This window comes from Rhinoraja longicauda, chromosome 3, assembly GCF_053455715.1.
Source record: "Rhinoraja longicauda isolate Sanriku21f chromosome 3, sRhiLon1.1, whole genome shotgun sequence".
Taxonomy (NCBI): domain Eukaryota; kingdom Metazoa; phylum Chordata; class Chondrichthyes; order Rajiformes; family Arhynchobatidae; genus Rhinoraja; species Rhinoraja longicauda.
In genome coordinates, this window is record NC_135955.1 from 1,551,830 (window position 1) to 1,572,431 (window position 20,602).

General features: G+C 52.9%; 1 protein-coding gene across 1 annotated transcript in view; it reads right to left on the reverse strand.

The window, feature by feature from the left end:
• spef2 (sperm flagellar 2) overlaps positions 1–20,602 on the reverse strand; it is a 131,003-nt gene that overhangs the window by 31,085 nt on the left and 79,316 nt on the right. Inside the window, 8 exon segments of the mRNA XM_078430530.1 lie at positions 3,122–3,314; positions 4,513–4,626; positions 7,907–8,017; positions 10,527–10,690; positions 14,599–14,736; positions 15,449–15,590; positions 17,985–18,112; positions 19,059–19,207. Of these exon segments, the coding sequence (XP_078286656.1) occupies positions 3,122–3,314; positions 4,513–4,626; positions 7,907–8,017; positions 10,527–10,690; positions 14,599–14,736; positions 15,449–15,590; positions 17,985–18,112; positions 19,059–19,207 (1,139 nt within the window).

The window sequence follows — 20,602 nt, forward strand, 5'->3', positions numbered from 1 at the left end:
TGTGTTACGCATTGGTGCAGCCTAACACAGAGCTAAACTTCCTCCAGATTCAGGGACAGTTCCCTCCCAGCGGTCATCAGCCAACTGACCAACGTCACAGCGGTCCTGACCTCCCATCAGCCAACTGACCAATGTCACAGCGGTCCTGACCTCCCATCAGCCAACTGACCAACGTCACAGCGGTCCTGACCTCCCATCAGCCAACTGACCAACGTCACAGCGGTCCTGACCTCCCATCAGCCAACTGACCAACGTCACAGCGGTCCTGACCTCCCATCAGCTAACTGACCAACGTCACAGCGGTCCTGACCTCCCATCAGCCAACTGACCAACGTCACAGCGGTCCTGACCTCCCATCAGCAAACTGACCAACGTCACAGCGGTCCTGACCTCCCATCAGCCAACTGACCAACGTCACAGCGGTCCTGACCTCCCATCAGCCAACTGACCAACGTCACAGCGGTCCTGACCTCCCATCAGCCAACTGACCAACGTCACAGCGGTCCTGACCTCCCATCTCCCTCATTGCAGACGTTCAGACTATCTGTAATCGGACTCTACTGGACTTTATCTTGCACCAAATGTTACTCTCTTTATCCTGTATGTCTGTACACTGTGGATGGCTTGGGTGTAATTATAGACCAAAGACAAAAGACAATAGACAGTAGGTGCAGGAGGAGGCCATTCGGCCCTTCGAGCCAGCACCATCATTCAATGTGATCATGGCTGATCATTCACAATCAGTACCCCGTTCCTGCCTCCTCCCCGTACCCCCTGACTCTGCTATCATTGAGAGCTCTATCTAGCTCTCTCTTGAAAACATCCAGGGAATTGGCTTCCACTGCCTTCTGAGGCAGAGAATTCTACAAATTCACAATTTAACCTCGTGAACCTACGCTGCACTCCCTCAATAGCAAAAATGTACTTCCTCAAATTTGGAGACCAAAACTGCACAGTACTCCAGGTGCGGTCTCACTAGGGCCCTGTACAACTGCAGAAGGACCTCTTTGCTCCTATACTCAACTCCTTGTGTCATGAAGGCCAACAGGTCATTAGCTTTCTTCATTGCCTGCTGTACCTGCATCATGTGTAGTCTTTTCACTGACTGGATAGCACGCAACAAAATGCTTTACACTGTGCCTCAGTACACATGACAATAAAGTAAAGTAAATGACTGGCTTGGTTGGAGATGGTGACAGACATCATGGTGGGAATGGCAAAGCTGATGGCTGTGTAGACCAGGGACCTGTGCACGGACACTCGGAGTACATGCTTGCTCCATTTAGGAACAACCCAGCTACTCCCATTCCCCAGAGGACCAGGGACCTGTCCATGGACACGGCTCAGGTCCATGCCTGGTCTGGAAACATAGAAAACAGGTGCAGGAGGAGGCCATTCGGCCCGTCCAGCCAGCACCGCCATTCATTGTGATCATTGCTGATCATCCACAATCAGTAACCCGTGCCTGCCTTCTCCCCATATCCCTTGATTCCATTAGCCCCTAGAGCTCTATGTAACTCTCTTTTAAATTCATCCAGTGATTTGGCCTCCACTGCCCTCTGTGGCAGAGAATTCCACAAATTCACAACTCTCTGGGTGAAAAATTTCCATCTCACCTCAGTTTTAAATGGCCTGCCCTTTATTCTTAGACTGTGGCCCCTGGTTCTGGACTCCCCCAACATTGGGAACATTTTTCCTGCATCTAGCTTGTCCAGTCCTTTTATAATTTTATATGTTTCTACAAGATCCCCTCTCATCTGTCTAAACTCCAGTGAATACAAGTCCTGTCTTTCCAATAAATGTCTATGTAGGAACAACCCAGCTATTATTATTCCACAGGGACCTACCTGTCCACAGACACTTGGCCAAGGTCCGTGTCTGGTCTATGTGGGAACAACCCAGCTCCTGCCATTGCTCAGCCCACAGCCCTCCTGTTCACATGTTGTTATGTCTGGCACAGCAGTGAGCAGTAACTACTCAGCAAACAGTTCTCTGTCAGGCACGGCTTTCCGCTGGGTATTCCGGTTTTTCCCACATCGTAAAGGCAAGTAGGTTTACACAAAAGGACGCAGAGTGCTGGAGCAACCCGGCCGGCTAGGCAGCATCTCCAGCAGAGCAGCAGGAACCACAGAGGGGGAACAGTGAGAGAGGGTCTCACGGAGAGAGCAGGAGAACGCCTTCCAAGGACGCATACCTTGAGCAGATTTTGCAGTGGAGCTGTCAAAATGTACAAACAAGGAACTGCAGATGCTGGTTCACATAAAAGGACACAAAGTGCTGGAGTAACTCAGCAGGTCAGACAGCATTTCTGCAGGTTAATTGGCTGCTGTAGATACTCCCACCGTGCACGGCTGGATCTAACCCAGGTGTCCATAAGTGATAGGCGCAGAGCAAGGTCATGGCTGATCTGTCTTTCCCTCCTGCAACACCATAATCCTGCCTTCTCTCCATAATCCCCGGCACCTGCACTCAAGAATCTATTCTCAACAAAGAAACGTTTTCACCCAGAGAGTTGTGAATTTGTGCAATTCTCTGCCACAGAAGGCAGTGGAGGGCAATTCACTGGATGAATTTAAAAGAGAGTTAGATAGAGTTCTAGGGGCCAGTGGAATCAAGGGATATGGGGAGAAGGCAGGCACAGGTTACTGATTGTGGACGATCAGCCATGATCACAATGAATGGTGGTGCTGGCTCAAATGGCCAAATGGCCTCCTCCTGCACCTATTTTCTAAATTTCTATCTTAAAAATATCCATTGATGGTCTCCACAACCGCCTGTGGCAATGAATTCCACAGATTCTCCACCCTCTGACTAAAGAAATTCTTCCTCATCTTCCTAAAGGAATGCCCGTTAATTGTGAGGCTGACCTCTGGTCCGAATGGAAACATGCTCCACATCCAGGTTTACAGGAAGGGACACAAAGTGCTGGAGCAAGTCAGCGGGTCTGGGGGAGTGGAGGAGCAGTGAGAGAGGGTCACAGAGCTCCCTTTAGAGAGAGGCAGGAGGGAGTGTGGTGCTGTGAGGGTGAACGTTACACACGGGTGGGATTCTCCGATCAGACCTGCTGCCCTCGAGTGGGCACGGGGCTATCTCTAGTCGGCCATGACTGCAGCCCACTCACCAGGTTTGTGAGGGTTGAGGTTGCGGTGTTGTGGGCTTCGAAGATCAGGTAGTCGTCGATGCTGGTGTGGAGCAGGGCCTCCACAGTCTGCACCTCCTCCTTGGCCCTCGCTGCTGCCTTCAGCGGTGCCTTGCCTTTGTCCTTCACTGCTGAGCTACTAGACGATGGGATTCGATACGGTACCAGGGGCACTCTGGGCACAAACACAGGTACAAGCTGGCAATAATGGCAATAACCTCACCCCCTGACCGTGGGGACGGCTGAGAGCGCAGCATGTACACCGAGTACCTGTAGCCTCCCGTATCCCAAAGATGTGTGGCTTTGCAGGGCACTCTTCCTGTGTAAACTGCCCGAGTGCGCAGCATGGAACTGGTGTGAACATTGGTGGGCGCAGACTCGGTGGGCTGAAAGCTAAACTAAACCAAACTAAAGTGTGTGGTGTGGGCAAGGCTTTGAGAGCAATTGTTTTGTCTGGAGGGTGTGAGCCTGAGGGAAGTAGGTGACATTATGAGAGGCACAGATGGGGAAGGCTACCAAACCCTTGTCGCAGGATGGAAATATAGAGGGCATAGATTTAAGTTGAGAGGGGTAACGTTCAAAGATGTGCGGGACAAGTTTTGTGTTAAACACAGAGAGTGGTGGGTGGTTGAAACGCGCTATTGGGGATGGTGGTGGAGGCACATACGACTGTGGAGATGATGAGACTTTTCATAGGGAATAAAAAAGAACTGCAGATGGTAGTTTAACCAAAGATAGACACAAAATGGTGGTGTGGCTGAACGGGTCAGGCAGCATCTCTGGGGGAACTGCAGGAATCACAGTGACAGGCACATGGATATGCAGGGAGTGGAGGGATCTGTGGCATGTGCAGTTGAGGAGATTCATTAGCACAGACACTGTGAGCTGAAAGGCCTGCTCCTGTGCTGTACTGTTCAGGAGCTTAGTTTGGAGATACAGCTTTGGTCCACCAAGTCCACACCGCCCAGCGATCCTCGCATGGAGGCCCGGGTTCCATCCTGTCTACGGGTGTTGTCTGGACGGAGTTTGTACGTTCTCCCCGTGACTGCGTGGGTTTTCTGTGGGTGCTCTGGTTTCCTTCCACACTCCAAAGACGTACAGATTTGTATGTTAATTGGCTTTGGTAAAATTATAAATTGTCCCTCGTGTGTAGGACGGTGTTAGTGCGCGGGGATCGGTGGTCGGCGCGGACTCGGTGGGCCGAAGGGCCTGTTTCCGCGCTGTATCTCTAAACTAAACTAAAACTAACCAGGCATGGGATTCTGTAGCGGGTGAAGTGGAGGGACGAGGCAGCTCTCTCATCCCCACTGGAGCCCCAGTATTATTGAACGAGTGGCTGCCACTGTTGGAGCTCGGGAGATCTCTCGGCTTACCTGGACGGATTCGTCTCTTGTGCTCCTTCCTGTTCTCCCCCCTGCTGCTCCTCGCCCCTGGTGGCCGGGGTGCTGCCTTCTGCCTTTCTCTGTCCATCCGACATCTGGGGAGGACTGTGAACAGCAGCAGAGCCCTGAGTGCTGGGACCCACAGCTAACCACTGCCCAACACTCTGCCCCCCACCACCAGAGATCACCGCTGAGGAATGGAGGATGGGCTGACTTGCTGATCCTGCGACAGGTAGATGCACTGCCTTAAGCCAGAGGTGGGTGCGTGGGTGCTGGGCGGGTGGGTGCTGGGCGGGTGGGTGCTGGTCGAGTGAGGGCTGTGGGAATACTGCAGGCAGATGGGAATGCAGAGGTGGGTGCGTGGGTGCTGGGCGGGTGAGGGCTGTGGGAATACTGCAGGCAGATGGGAATGCAGAGGTGGGTGCGTGGGTGCTGGGCGAGTGAGGGCTGTGGGAATACTGCAGGCAGATGGGAATGCAGAGGTGGGTGCGTGGGTGCTGGGCGGGTGTGGGTGTGGGAATACTGCAGGCAGATGGGAATGCAGAGGTGGGTGGGTGGGTGCTGGGCGGGTGTGGGAATACTGCAGGCAGATGGGAATGCAGAGGTGGGTGGGTGCTGGGTGGGTGGGTGCTGGGCGGGTGTGGGAATACTGCAGGGAGATGGGAATGCAGAGGTGGGGTGCCAATCACAAGAGACGGCAGATGCTGCGATCTTGAGCAACAAACCATCTGCTGGAGGAGCTCAGCGTGTCCAAACATAGAAACACGGTGCAGGGGAAGGGGAGGGAGGGAGGAGGAAGAGGGTGGGGAGGGGGAGGAGGGATGGAGGGGAAGGGGGAGGGGAGGGATGGAGGGGAAGGGGGAAAAGAGTGGGAGGAGCACAATAGACAATAGGTGCAGGAGGAGGCCATTTAGCCTCTCGAGCCAGCACTGCCTTTCAATGTGATCATGGCTGATCATTCTTAATTAGTACCCCGTTCCTGCCTTCTCCCCATACCCCCTGACTCCGCTATCATTAAGAGCTCTATCTAGCTCTCTCTTGAATTCATTCAGAGAATTAAACATAGAAAATAGGTGCAGGAGTAGGCCATTCGGCCCATCGAGCCTGCACCGCCATTCAATATGATCATGGCTGATCATCCAGCTCAGTAACCTGTACCTGCCTTCTCCCCATGCCCCCTGATCCCTTTAGCCACAAGGGCCACATCTAACTCCACTGAGGCAGAGAATTCCACAGATTTACAACTCTCTGACTGAAAAAGCTTTTCCTCATCTCCGTTCTAAATGGCCTCACCTTATTCTTAAACTGTGGCCCCTGGTTCTGGACTCCCCCAACATTGGGAACATGTTTTCTGCCATGCCTCTGCCCACTCACACAACCTGTCCAAATCAACCTGCATCCTCATAGCATCTTCCTTACAGTTCACACTGCCACCCAGTGTCATCCGCAAATTTGCTAATGTTACTTTTAATCCCTTCATCTAAGTCATTAATATATGATTGCCGGAATGAAGTGGTGAGAGGGAGACTGGAAGGGAATGATAGGAGATGGAGACAGGTGGGAGGAGTGGGTGCAAACAGAGGGTGGAAGTAGAAGCAGACAAGGGAGGGATATGGGCGGATGGAACGCGATAGGGGAGGGGTTTGGGTGGGTGAGGCTCACCTCTTTATAGAGTGGATGTGGAGAGGATGTTTCCAGCAGTGCGAGAGTCCAGGACCAGAGGTCACAGCCTCAGAATAAAAGGACATTCCTTTAGGAAGGAGATGAGGAGGAATTTCTTTAGTCAGAGGGTGGTGAATTCGTGGCAATCTGCCACAGACCGTTGTGGAGGCCAAATGGATAGTTTTAAAGCAAAGATAGAAAGATTCTTGATTAGTACGGGTATCGGGTTATGGGGAGAAGGCAGGAGCATGTGGTTAGGAGGGATAGATAGATCAGCTATGATTGAATGGCATAGTAGACTTGATGGGCCAAATGGCCTAATTCTGTTCCTATCACATGAACTTTATAGCTACCCCCTGCACGCTCAGTCCTGATGCAGGGTTTCAACCCGAAACTTCAACCACAGATGCTGCCTGACCCGCTGAGGTCCTCTAGCGCTTTGTGTTTTGCTGGAGGTAATGGTCAGGCAAGACTAAATGGCAGCACAGACTGGAGAGGCTGAGTGACAATAATAAACCCTACCATTCCCCGGTGCTCTCTGAAACGGGTGACCGGGGGCTGCATGGGGTCTGTGCCCTGGCAATACTGGCCGGGCACCAGTCTCTGGGAGCCCCTGCAGAGACATGCTGACAGGTCTCAACGGATGCTGGTACCCTGGCTGGGCTGCAAAGAGAGCTACTGATGCCGAACACAGTGGAAACAACAGTGTGCTGGAGTAACTCAGCGGGTCAGGCAGCATCTGTGGAGAACACGGATAGGTGACGTTTCACAGAGTGCTGGAGTAACTCAGCGGGTCAGGCAGCATCTGTGGAGAACATGGATAGGTGACATTTCACAGAGTGCTGGAGTAACTCAGCAGTTCAGGCAGCATCTGTGGAGAACATGGATAGGTGACGTTTCACAGAGTGCTGGAGTAACTCAGCGGGTCATGCAGCGTCTCTGAAGAACATGGATAGGTGACGTTTCAGTCAGGACCCTTCTTCACATTCTTCAGGGTGGTAACAAGAGGAAGCATTGAGAATGGGTCTCACATAACTCTCATTTGAGAGAGGAGTATGTTCCATGTTCTCCAGAGATGCTGTCTGACCCGCCGAGTAACTCCAGCACTTTTGTTTTGTTGAACCAGCATCAGCAGTTGCTTGTGTCTACAGTGGGGAGAAGATGGTACACTGGACAAGATTCACCTCTGGTCATCTGGGAGAACCTCCGGGCTGAAAGTGTAAACAGCCTTGTCCTGTAGAGCCCCCCTGCACTACCTGGTTAGACAATAACAGACAAGGCTGCCTCTGGTCACAACCATCTCCCCTCCTTCAGCACCAAGCCCCTGCATTCAACAACAGAAACTCCCATCATACAAGCGGCACTGTGGACTTTATCTTGTACTAAACATTATCCCCTTCGTCTTGTATCTGCACACTGTGGACGGCTTGATTGTAATCATGTATGGTCTTTTTGTTGACTTGACATGTGACAACAATAAACTGATCAAACCAAACTAATTGAAACGTCACCTATCCATGTTCTCCACAGATGCTGCCTGACCCACTGAGTTACTCCAGCACTCTGTGAAACGTCACCTATCCATGTTCTCCACAGATGCTGCCTGACCTGCTGAGTTACTCCAGCACTGTGTTTTTCACTAGGAGTCTGTCTCTCTCTCTCATTCTACCGGTCGGCGGTCTCCTCCTGGCACTGTTTGAGCTGTGGAGATCTCTTGACTTACCTGAACGATTTCATCTCTTGGCCTTTTTGCTGTTCGCTCTCCTGCTGATCCTTGTCCTGGGGGGTTGGACTGCTGTTTTCCGTCGTTACCTGTCCGTCTGACAGCTGAATACTGTGGACAGCAGCAGACACACAGCTCTGAGTGCTGGTCACAGTCCCCCCACCCATCTCAACCTTACACTGGAGACAGCAGCAGACACACAGCCCTGAGTGCCAGGATCACAGTCCCCCCACCCACTCCACCCACACACTGTGGACAGCAGCAGACACCCAGCCCTGGGTGCTGGTCACATCACCCACACCACCTGGGATGAGTGGGTTAACGTACGTTAGCGTTTGTCGGCACTGCGCCTGTACTCACTGGAGTTTAGAAGGATGAGGGGGGACCTCATTGAAACTTAGCCAATAGTGAGCGGCCGAGATAGAGAGAATGTGGAGAGGATGTTTCCACTAGTGGGACAGTCTAGGACCAGGGGCTATAGGTCATAATAAAGGGACATACCTTCTGAAAGGAGATGATGAGGAATGTTTTTGTCATCAGTGGTGAATCAGTGAAATTAATTGCCACAGACAGCTGTGGAGGCCTTCAATGGATATTTTTAAAGCGGAGATTGGTAATTATTGATTAGTAGTGGTGTCAGGGGTTATGAGAAGAATGGGGTTGAGAGGGAAAGATAGATCATCCATGATTGAATGGCGTAGTAGACTTGATGGGCTGAATGGCCTAATTCTGCTCCTACAACTTATGAACTTATGATCACGCCACAGCTAACCACTGCCCGACGCAGGCACAACAGTGGCTGACAAAGTCACGCAGAAGAATCAACAGGAAAAAAAAAGCACACTAAGAGCTGGAGTAACTCAGCGGGTCAGGCCCCATGTAGAATCAAGGTTACAAGCATCTGAAAGAAAGATTACAATGGAAGCAAGAACCAGTTACAGTTGGAACCAAAGTTCAAATGGGAATATATAAACATGGTTTGTTACATGAACTTCCAGAAAGCATTTAACAGATGCTCTGTTTGCATGTGGTCTGGTGCTGGAAGGATGTGCAGGCTGTGGAGACGGAGCAGAAGATGTTCACTGGGACACTGCCTGGATTAGTGGGTATCAGCTGCAGGGTGAGCTTGCACAAACGTGGGCTGTTTTTTTCTGAAATGCCAGAGGATGCGGTGAGATCTGATAGTGATTTATAAAATGAGAGGCATCATTATAAAATGAGAGACAGCTATAACCAGGGACTGGGTGTCAAGTATCCCGTCAAGCATTGGGAGGATGCTACTAGCTAGAGAGACAGAGAAACGCTGGGACCAGGACAACAAAGAGGCACTGTGAAAATGGCCACAACATGGACATCTGGTGAGAGCAGAGCTGAAGGTAACTTCATGGCTATGTAAGGAAATTAACTGCAGATGCTGGTTCAAATTGAAAGTAGACACAAAATGCTGGAGTAACTCAGCGGGTCAGGCAGCATCTCAGGAGAGATTTCGCTTGGGCAGCTTACACCCCAGCGGTATGAACAATGACTTCTCCAACTTCAGATAGTTCCTCTGTCCCTCTCTTTCCCCTCTCCCTTCCCAGTTCTCCCACTGTCTTCCTGTCTCCTGCTGCATCCTATCTTTGTCCCGCCCCCTCCCCTGACATCAGTCTGAAGAAGGGTCTCGACCGAAACATCACCCATTCCTTCTCTCCCGAGATGCTGCCTGACCCGCTGAGTTACTCCAGCATTTTGTGTCTGCCTCCTGGCTATGTAATGTGGCCTTGAGAAGATAAGGTGTCTGGGAACAGCCATTTTGCAAAGGAACTGTATGATGAGAATGAAAATATGAACAGGCAACATAATTAAGAACTCCCTAGCCTGATAAGGAATGAAGATGTGTTTTGTGTTTTACAGCACTTGGATGAGTGACAATTCAAAACGATTGGCTTCAGAATTGTGAGAGCTTTGGGTTAAAACAAAGGCTTCCTTCAGGAGTTTGAAGGAAAAATTAGTATAAAAGGACGGTGCGAGACTTCAGAGGGAACAACCATGGCAAGATGAAGCGACCCGAGTTCCAAGCTCAGAGAAGACGACCAACAGAGTGAATCTGGCCAATCCATTCATGCGGCAATATCTGAGTCCAAGTCATCAGTTTTGTGATTTAGTTTAAGAAATGATAAGCTGAAATAGTAAAGTAAATGAGAAGTTATTAGAAGTCAATAGCTTGCATGCATGTTTAAGTTACTCAAGTGTTAATAAAGATTAAGTTGTGCTAAATCTTGGTTTAGAGTTGTTTGTTCAACTCATCAGCTAATACGCTATAGAGGTAATAGAGTCAACACAGTCAGAACCTAGTTCCCCAGGTAGAAATGTCAAAGACTAAAGGTCATAGATTGAAGGTGAGAAGGGCAAATTTTAAAGGAGATGTGTGGGGCAGAGGGTGGTGGGGGTTGCCAGGGGTGGTGGTGGGGGTTGCCAGGGGTGGTGGTGGGGGTTGCCAGGGGTGGTGGTGGAGGCAGATACCACAGTGGTGTTTGAGAGGTACATGGATGGGTTTATGCAGGTCATGGACCAAGTGCAGGCAGAGGTTAGCTTAGGAACATGGAGCATAGTCCGCAGGGCCTGTGTTCAGTGTTCGTACTTCCCCATCTCCGGGTCTGTGAAGGTGGGTGGCTCGACATCAGCAACATCGACCAGCGGGATCCGTGCAAACTCCTTGTTGTGCTCCAGAGGGATCTTGCCTTCCATCCCCTTGTAATAATCTTGCAGGAACCGGGCGCTGTCCTGGAAGCGATCCACCTCCACCTAACACATGCACAGGACACAGGTTACTAGCACCAGCCCAGTGTGCCCCCTCCAGCAGGCTGGCTGCACAGTACCACTGTGCTCCCTTCCCTCAGGGTGCCATGTTCCCATCTGCACTCACTGCGCTGCACGTACATCAGCACATCCAACCACACACAGTGCAGGATAGAGTGTCATAGCTTCACAGCATTACACTGGTAGAGTAAGTGCAGATAAAATACTGCAAGGTCTGCAATATGGGAGTTTATACATTCAGCAATGATTGGAGCAGAATGAGACCATTCGGCCCATCAAGTCTACCGCGCCATTCAATCATGGCTGATCTATCTCTCCCTCTCAACCCCATAATCCTACCTTCTCCCCATAGCCCCTGACACCCATACTAATCAAGAATCTATCTCTCCCTTAAAATTATCCATTGACGGCTTCCACAGCCTTCTGTGGCAATAAGATCCACTGATTCACCACCCTCTGACTCAAGAAATCCCTCCTCGTCTCCTTTCTAAAGGAACATCCTTTTATTCTGAGGCTGTGCCCTCTGGTCCTAGACTCTCCCACAAGTGGAAACAACCTCTCCACATCCACTCTATCTAGGCCTTTCGCTATTCGGTGTTTCCATGATGTGCCCCCTCATCCTTCTAAACTGCAGCAAGTAGAGGCCCTGCGTCAAATGCTCATCATGTTAACCCACTCATTCCAGGGGAGCGGCAAGTTGTGTAGGAAAATAACTGCAGATGCTGATACAAATCAAAGGTATCACAAAATGCTGGAGGAACTCAGCAGGTCAGGCAGTATCTAGGAGAGAGGGAATGGGTGACGTTTCAGGTCGAGACCCTTCTTCAGACTGATGTCGGGGACGACGACAAAGAAAGGATATAGGTGGAGACAGGAAGACAGTGGGAGGACTGGGAAGGGGGGGAAAGAGAGAGACAGAGGAACTATCTAAAGTTAGAGAAGTCAATGTTCATACCGCTGGGCTGTAAACTGCCCAAGCGGAATATGAGGTGCTGTTTCTCCAATTTGCGGTGGGCCTCACTATGACACTGGAGGAGGCCCATGACAGAAAGGTCAGACTGGGAGTGGGAGGGGGAGTTGATGTGCTCAGCCACCGGGAGATCAGGTTGGTTAAGGCGGACTGAGCGAAGGTGTTGAGCGAAATGATCGCCGAGCCTGCGTTTGGTCTCGCCGATGTAGAGAAATTGACATTTAGAGCAGCGTATACAATAGATGAGGTTGGAGGAGGTGCAGGTGAACCTCTGTCTCACCTGGAAAGACTGTTTGGGTCCTTGGATGGAGTTGAGGGGCGAGGTAAAGGGACAGGTGTTGCATCTCCTGCGGTTGCAGGGGAAAGTGCCCGGGGTTGGGGTAGTTTGGATAGGAAGGGACGAGTGGACTAGGGAGTTACGGAAGAAACGGTCTCTGCGGAACGCAGAAAGGGGAGGGGATGGGAATATGTGGCCAGTAGTGGGGTCCCATTGTAGGTGACGGAAATGTTGGAGGATGATTTGTTGGATACGCTGGCTGATGGGGTGGAAGGTGAGAACTAGGGGGATTCTGTCCTTGTTACGAATATGGGGAGGGGGAACAATAGCGGAGCTGCATGATGTAGAAGAGACCCTAGTGAGAGCCTCATCTATAATGGAGGAGGGGAAGCCCCATTTCCTGAAGAATGAGGACATCTCTGATGCCCTAGTGTGAAAGACCGCAGGAGATGCAACACCTGTCCCTTTACCTCCCCCCTCAACTCCATCAAAGGACCCGAACAGTCTTTCCAGGTGAGACAGAGGTTCACCTGCACCTCCTCCAACCTCATCTATTGTATCCGCTGCTCTAGATGTCAACTTTTCTACATCGGCGAGACCAAACGCAGGCTCGGCGATCGTTTCGCTCAACACCTGCGCTCAGTCCACCTTAACCAACCTGATCTCCCGGTGGTTGAGCACTTCAATTCCCCCTCCCGCTCCCAGTCTGACCTTTCTGTCATGGGCCTCCTCCAGTGCCATAGTGAGGCCCACCGAAAATTGGAGGAACAGCACCTCATATTTCGCTTGGGCAGTTTACCCAGCTGGGTATGAACATTGACCTCCAACTTCAGATAGCTCCTCTGTCCCTCCCTTCCCCTCCTCCTTCCCAGTTCTCCCACTGTCTTCCTGTCTCCACCTATATCCTTTCTCTGTCCCGCCCCCCTGACATCAGTCTGAAGAAGGGTCTTGACCTGAAACGTCACCCATTCCCTCTCTCCTAGATGCTGCCTGACCTGCTGAGTTACTCCAGCATTTTGTGATACACTCATTCCAGGGATCATTCTTGGACCTCTTCTCCTCTGGATTCTCTCATCGTTTCTTAGATATGGGGCCCAAAATGGCTCGCAATACTCCAAAATCAGTAAGATCAGCACCTTATAAAGCCTCAGCATTACATCTCTGTTTTTGTATTGGAGTCCTCACGAAATAAATGCAATAAATTACCTTCCTTACTACCAATTTGACTTGCAAATTAACTTTTTGGGAATCCTGCACCAGCACTCCCAAGTCCTTTGCATCTCCGATTTCTGAATTCTCTCCTCATTTAGAAAATAGTCTCCGCCTTTATTCCTACCAGGGACGACACGCTTAGCTTATGAAAGGACTGCTTAGTAGTGTGAGAACTGTGGGGAAGAAGCTGTTCCTGAATCTCATGTTACGTGCTTTCAAACTCTTGCACCTTCTGCCGACAGAAGAGGGGAAAAGAGGGAATGACCCCGGCCGGTGTGAGTATTATATTGTCTGCTTTCCTCGATCATGTTGTCTGCTTTCCCGAGGCAGCATGAAGTGTAGATGGAGTCGATGGTGGGGAGTCTGGTCTGTGCAATAGACTGGGCTACATCCACAAAGCTCTACACTCTACACTTTTAGAAACATAGAAAATAGGTGCAGGAGGAGGCCATTTGGCCCTTCAAGCCAACACCGCCATTCATTGTGATCATGGCTGATCATCCACAATCAGTAACCGTGCCTGCCTTCTCCCCATATCCCTTGATTCCACCAGCCCCTGGAGCTCTATCTAACTCTCTTTTAAATTCATCCAGTGAATTGGCCTCCACTGCCCTCTGTGGCAGAGAATTCCACAAATTCACAACTCTCTGGGTGAAAAAGTTTCTTCTCATCTCAGTTTTAAATGGCCTCCCCTTTATTCTAAGACTGGCCCCTGGTTCTGGACTTTTGTTGCAGTCTTGGGCAAAGCTGCTGCCGAACCAGTTTAGTTATTTAGCTCATTGTCACGTGTGTTGAGGTAGTGAAAAGGCTTTGTGCCAAGCTGTGCTACATGTGATAGGATGCTTTGTATGGAGCAAGGTCGATACCAGTGGTTGGGTATTGAGGACAGACCAATGACTGCAGCTGCAATGATTGGGGGTGAGATGCAGCGGCAATGCTCAGTAGTGTGAGAACTCTGGGTGCAGTGCAGTGGCAATGTGTGTGGGTGAGATGCAGTGGCAATGTGTGTGGGTGAGATGCAGTGGCAATGTGTGTGGGTGAGATGCAGTGGCAATGTGTGTGGGTGAGATGCAGTGGCAATGTGTGTGGGTGAGATGCAGTGGCAATGTGTGTGGGTGCGGTACAGTGGCAATGTGTGTGGGTGAGATGCAGTGGCAATGTGTGTGGGTGCGGTACAGTGGCAATGTGTGTGGGTGAGATGCAGTGGCAATGTGTGTGGGTGAGATGCAGCGGCAATGTGTGTAGGTGTAGTGGCAATGTGTGTAGGTGTAGTGGCAATGTGTGTGGGTGAGATGCAGTGGCAATGTGTGTGGGTGCGGTACAGTGGCAGGGCATCGCATCTGCGGCAGTAACCGTGCCTTGTTGACACAGGTCGGTGGCAGAGAGAGAGAGAGAGTGGGTGGGACAGGCCGTGGGCAGTGGGCACTCACTCACCTGCATCAGGGTGGTGTACAGGTTGAGAATGATTCCCAGGTGATCCTGCAGCCAGCCGTTCCCAATCAGGTTCTGCCGCTCCCGCATGGCCTCCTCCTTCCTCCTGTCCGAAATATCCCACAGACACTCCCGCAGGTTCTGAGGGAACACCGCATCCGTCTGTCCACAGGACAGGTGACCCATCCCCCCCCCACACACACACACACACACACACACACACTGGCCCCCCCCACACACACACACACACACACTGGCCCCCCCCACACACACACACCGTCCCCCCCCACACACACACACACACACACCGTCCCCCCCCCACACACACACACACACCGTCCCCCCACACACACACACACCGTCCCCCCACACACACACACACACTTTCCCCCCCCACATACACACTGCTCCCCCCACACACACACACACCGTCCCCCCCCCCACACACACACACACCGTCCCCCCACACACACACACACACACACCGTCCCCCGTCCCCCACACACACACACTTTCCCCCCCCACATACACACTGCTCCCCCCCACACACACACACACCGTCCCTCCCCCCCACACACACACACCGTCCCCCCCCCACACACACACCGTCCCTCCCCCCCACACACACACTTCCCCCCCCCCACACACACTTTCCCCCCCCACACACACACTGCTCCCCCCACACACACACACACCGTCTCGTCCCCCCCAGACACACCGTCCCCACCCCCCACACACACACACTTTCCCCCCTCCACACACACTTTCCCCCCTCCACACACACTTTCCCCCCTCCACACACACTGTCCCCCCCCACACACACACACCATCCCGACCCGTCCCCCTGACTCACGTAGAGCCGCAGCAGCAGCTCAGCTTTGACATCGTTGTCACTGCGCAGGTCGTCGTTCACGGAGTTGAAGTCCTCCAGCCACCGCGACACAAACTCCTGCTTGTGATCCGGACGTGTGTCCAAGTACTCCCCGAAATCCCTCCTGTGTCAGAGACACCCGTCTCACACACCCGCTCACACCCGCCTCACACACCCCTCACACACCCGCCTCACACCCACCCTCACACACCCCCTCACCCCCCCTCACACACCCCCTCACACCCGCCTCACACACCCCCTCACACACCCCCTCACCCCCCTCACACACCCCTCACCCCCCCTCACACACCCCCTCACACACCCGCCTCACACACCCACCTCACACACCCCCTCACACACCCACCTCACACACCCCCTCACACACGCCTCACACACCCCCTCACACTCGTCTCACTCCCCCTCACACACTCGTCTCACACCCCCTCACACACTCGTCTCACTCCCCCCTTACACACTCGTCTCACACCCCCTCACACTCGTCTCACACACCCCCTCACACTCGTCTCACTCCCCCTTCACACACTCGCCTCACACCCCCTCACACACTCGCCTCACACCCCCGCCTCACTCCACCCTCACACCCCTCACACTCGCCTCACACCCCCACCTCACTCCACCCTCACACCCCCTCACACACTCGTCTCACACCCCCCTCACACACTCGTCTCACACCCCCGCCTCACACTCGCCTCACTCCCCCTCACACTCATCTCACACCCTCTCACACTCGTCTCACACCCCCTCACACCCGCCTCACTCCCCCCTCACTCTCGTCTCACACCTCCGCATCACTCCCCCCCTCACACCCGCCTCACACACCCCTCACACTCGTCTCACACCCCCTCACACTCGTCTCACACCCCCTCACACACGTCTCACACCCGCCTCACACACTCGTCTCACTCCCCCCTCACACTCGTCTCACACCCCCCCTAACACTCGTCTCACACCCGCCTCGCACACCCCCTCACTCGTCTCACACCCCCTCACACTCGCCTTACTCCCCCTCACACTCGTTTCACACACCCCCTCACGCCTCACACCCCCCTCACACACTCGTCTCACTCGCCTCACACCCACCCCCTCACACCTGCCTCACACTCGTCTCACACCCCCCCTCACACCAGCCTCACACACCCCCCTCACACTCGTTTCACACACCCCCTCACACACTCGTCTCACACCCCCTCACACTCGCCTCACACACTCGTCTCACACCCGCCTCACACACTCGTCTCACCCCCCGCCGCACTCCCCCCTCACACACTCGTCTCACACCCCCTCACACCCGCCTCACACACTCGTCTCACCCCTGCCACACACCAGCCTCACACCCCCGCCTCACACACCCGACTCCCTCCCCACACCGTCTCACTTCCCACTTGTCTCACACCACCGAATCACACACGCCCCACACCCCCCTCACACACTCATCTCACACACCCCCTCACTCCCCCCCCACACCCCCCACCCCCGCCTCACACATGCCCCACTCCTCCCCCACACACCCCCCTCGCACACGCCTCACTCCCCCACACTCGTCTCACACCCCCGCCTTACTCGCCCCCCCCACACTTGTCTCACTCCCCCCAAACACACACGTCTCAACACCCCCCTCCCACACTCATCTCACCCCCCACACCTGCGTCACTCCCCCACACCCATGTCACACCTGCCTCACACACCTGCTCCTCACAACTCAACACGCACACGCTCTTTACACGATTGTCTCACATAGCTGCCTCACTCCCCCTCACACATACACCCGCTCGTCAGACCCGTCTCACACACACGCCTCACTCCCACATGTGAGTGCGCACGCATGACCGTGTCTATATGCGTGTGTGTGCGTGTCCCTGTGCGCAGGAGCCAGTGCGCCCTCCCCTGAAGCGTTACTCCCCGTCCCGGGGCCCGGCTCCCACTCCCCTTGCCCCGGCGCTGGTCCTCACTGTGCTCTGCATGTGTGTGTGTGTGTGTGTGTGTGTGTATGTGTGTGTGTGTGTGAGTGTGTGTATGTGGGTGTGTGTGGGTGTGTGTGTGGGGTGTGTGTGTATGTGCGTGCGTGTGTGTGTGTGTGTGTGTGTGTGTGTGTGTGTGGGGTGTGTGTGTGTGTGAGTGCGTGCGAGCGTGCGTGTGTGTTGTGTGTGTGCGTGTATGTGAATGTGTGTGACTGTGAGCGTGGTGTGTGTGCGTGTGTGTGCGCGGCGTGTGAGTGTGCGTGTGTGTATGTGCGTGTGTGGTGTGTGTGTGCGTGCGTACGTGTGAGTGTGCGTGTGTGGCGTGTGTGTGCGTGTGTATGTGCGTGTGTGTGCGTGAGTGTGTGTATGTGCGTGTGTGGTGTGTGTGTGCGTACGTGTGAGTGTGCGTGTGTGTGAATGTGCGTGTGTGGTGTGTGTGTGCGTACGTGTGAGTGTGCATGTGCGTGTGCTGTGTGTGTGTGCGTGTGTGTATGTGCGTGTGTGTGCATGTATGTCCTTGCTCTGGTGCTGCTTCTCACCACAGGGTGTGCAGGTTATGGATGAGTCGGTGCCTCTCCTGCCGCAGTTCCTGCAACACCATGTGGATGGTGCTGGTGTAGATGACCACGATGTCGCTCCAGTAGCGAGCCAGGTACTCCGCAATCTCCTGCAACATCAAACACACACACCCGCTCAGCGGCTCAGAAAGACACAAAGAACCGGCAACTTGGGACCGTCTTGAGGACAGTCTGTATTACAGAGAAACACAGAAAATAGGTGCAGGAGGAGGCCATTTGGCCCTTCGAGCCAGCACCGCCATTCATTGTGATCATGGCTGATCATCCACAATCAATAACCCGTGCCTACCTTCTCCCCATATCCCCTGATTCCATTAGCCCCTAGAGCTCTATCTAATTCTCTTTTAAATTCATCCAGTGATTTGGAGGTGGATGATCAGCCATGATCACAATGAATGGCGGTGCTGGCTCGAAGGGCAGAATGGCCTCCTCCTGCACCTATTTTCTATGTTTCTAACAGTTCCCCCTCGTACCCCCACTGCCGTGTCCCCATGAACAGTTCCCCCTCGTACCCTCACTGCCGTGTCCCCATGAACAGTTCCCCCTCGTACCCTCACTGCCGTGTCCCCATGAACAGTTCCCCCTCGTACCCTCACTGCCGTGTCCCCATGAACAGTTCCCCCTCGTACCCTCACTGCCGTGTCCCCATGAACAGTTCCCCCTCGTACCCTCACTGCCGTGTCCCCATGAACAGTTCCCCCTCGTACCCTCACTGCCGTGTCCCCATGAACAGTTCCCCCTCGTACCCTCACTGCCGTGTCCCCATGAACAGTTCCCCCTCGTACCCTCACTGCCGTGTCCCCATGAACAGTTCCCCCTCGTACCCTCACTGCCGTGTCCCCATGAACAGTTCCCCCTCGTACCCTCACTGCCGTGTCCCCATGAACAGTTCCCCCTCGTACCCTCACTGCCGTGTCCCCATGAACAGTTCCCCCTCGTACCCTCACTGCCGTGTCCCCATGAACAGTTCCCCCTCGTACCCTCACTGCCGTGTCCCCATGAACAGTTCCCCCTCGTACCTTCCCCTCGTGTTACCTGGGGAACTGGCTCATCCACGTATACCCACTGGTCGGAGCCGGGTTTTGGAGGTGGGGGCAGGCCACTGTCCAGTTGACTGGCAGGCTCCAATGCTTGAGCTTCCAACTTCCCTTTCTGGTCCTTGCCTTTTTTGCCTTTGGTAGAGCCTGTGTGAAAGGTGGACAGTGTCAGCTGGGTCCCCGTACATGGAGCAGTGGCTGCTCCCTCCCTCGTGCAGCCCCCGTCTGCCTGGGCACTGATAATGGCACCAGACTTGCCGGCCTGAGGCTTGGCCTCTGCACTGCTCAGTCCAGTAACCCGCGCTCATTACCTCCCTTTATTACACTGTGGCAGACAGATAATTACACCAACAGCCCCAGACAATCATGCTCTCCCACCCATCACAAACATCCCCTCTGTTTCTCCAACGCTCCCCCTCGGTGTAACGAGAAACCACAGAAACACAGCAAGAGACTATCACAGGGAATATCAGGTCCCTGTAACCTTGGGGGCTTTAGGTATCATTTCTCCAGGACCACCCAGAGAGTTATAAGTCTGTGGAATTCTCTGCCTCAGAAGGCAGTGGAGGCCAATTCACTGGATGCTTTCAAGAGAGAGATAGAGCTCTTAAAGATAGCGGAGTCGAGGGATATGGGGAGAGGGCAGGAACGAGGTCCTGGTTGTGGATGATCTGCCATGGTCACGGTGAATGGTGGTGCTGGCTCGAAGGGCCGAATGGCCTCCTCCTGCACCCATTGTCTATTGAGCAACACTGTTCTTTGACATCAGGTGGCGTCATAGAACACAGAACAATACAGAAAAGTGTAGGAAAGAACTGCAGATGCTGGTTTAAACTGAAGATAGACACAAAAAACTGGAGTAATTCTGCAGGTCAGACAGCGTCTCTGGAGAAAAGGAATAGGTGATGTTTTGGGTCGAGACCCTTCTTCAGATTGAGCGTCAGGGGAAAGGGAAACGAGAGATATAGATGGTGATGTAGAGAGTTCTAGAACAAATGAATGAAAGATATGCATAAAAGTAACGATGATAAAGGAAACAGGTCATTGTTAGCTGTACGCTAGGTAAAAACGAGTTCTTGGATCTAGGTTCCTGGTCCTCCAAAATATTCCAAATGGAATTTATACTGGAGGTGGCGGAGTATGGACTTAAGCAAGAAGGGCTTCTTGGAGAAGAACAGCTGCCTTAAGTTTAGTTGCGTCTGGTTGAGTAACTGGTTGAGGGTGAAGACTATTTTGGCCATTATCACATTCTTGCAACTAGCCACATTTCCTTTCATCAAGTATCTCTGCAAACAAGTTAGCTGTCTGGGCTTGCCTTTTGCAGTACACATTCTTTTAGCCACATATTCTTTAGTCAAGCATCCCATCAACCTCTGCAAGGCAAGGCTAGGCAGCCACTTTATCACCCCCCCCCTTTATCATTTTAAATGATAACTACAAGCGGCTATTCTTGCAAACTGCAGTAATTAACAGTAAGATACATCTAAGCAGCAAAAGGACAATTATGGTTTAAAACAACAATAGTACCATAGTGCAAGATAT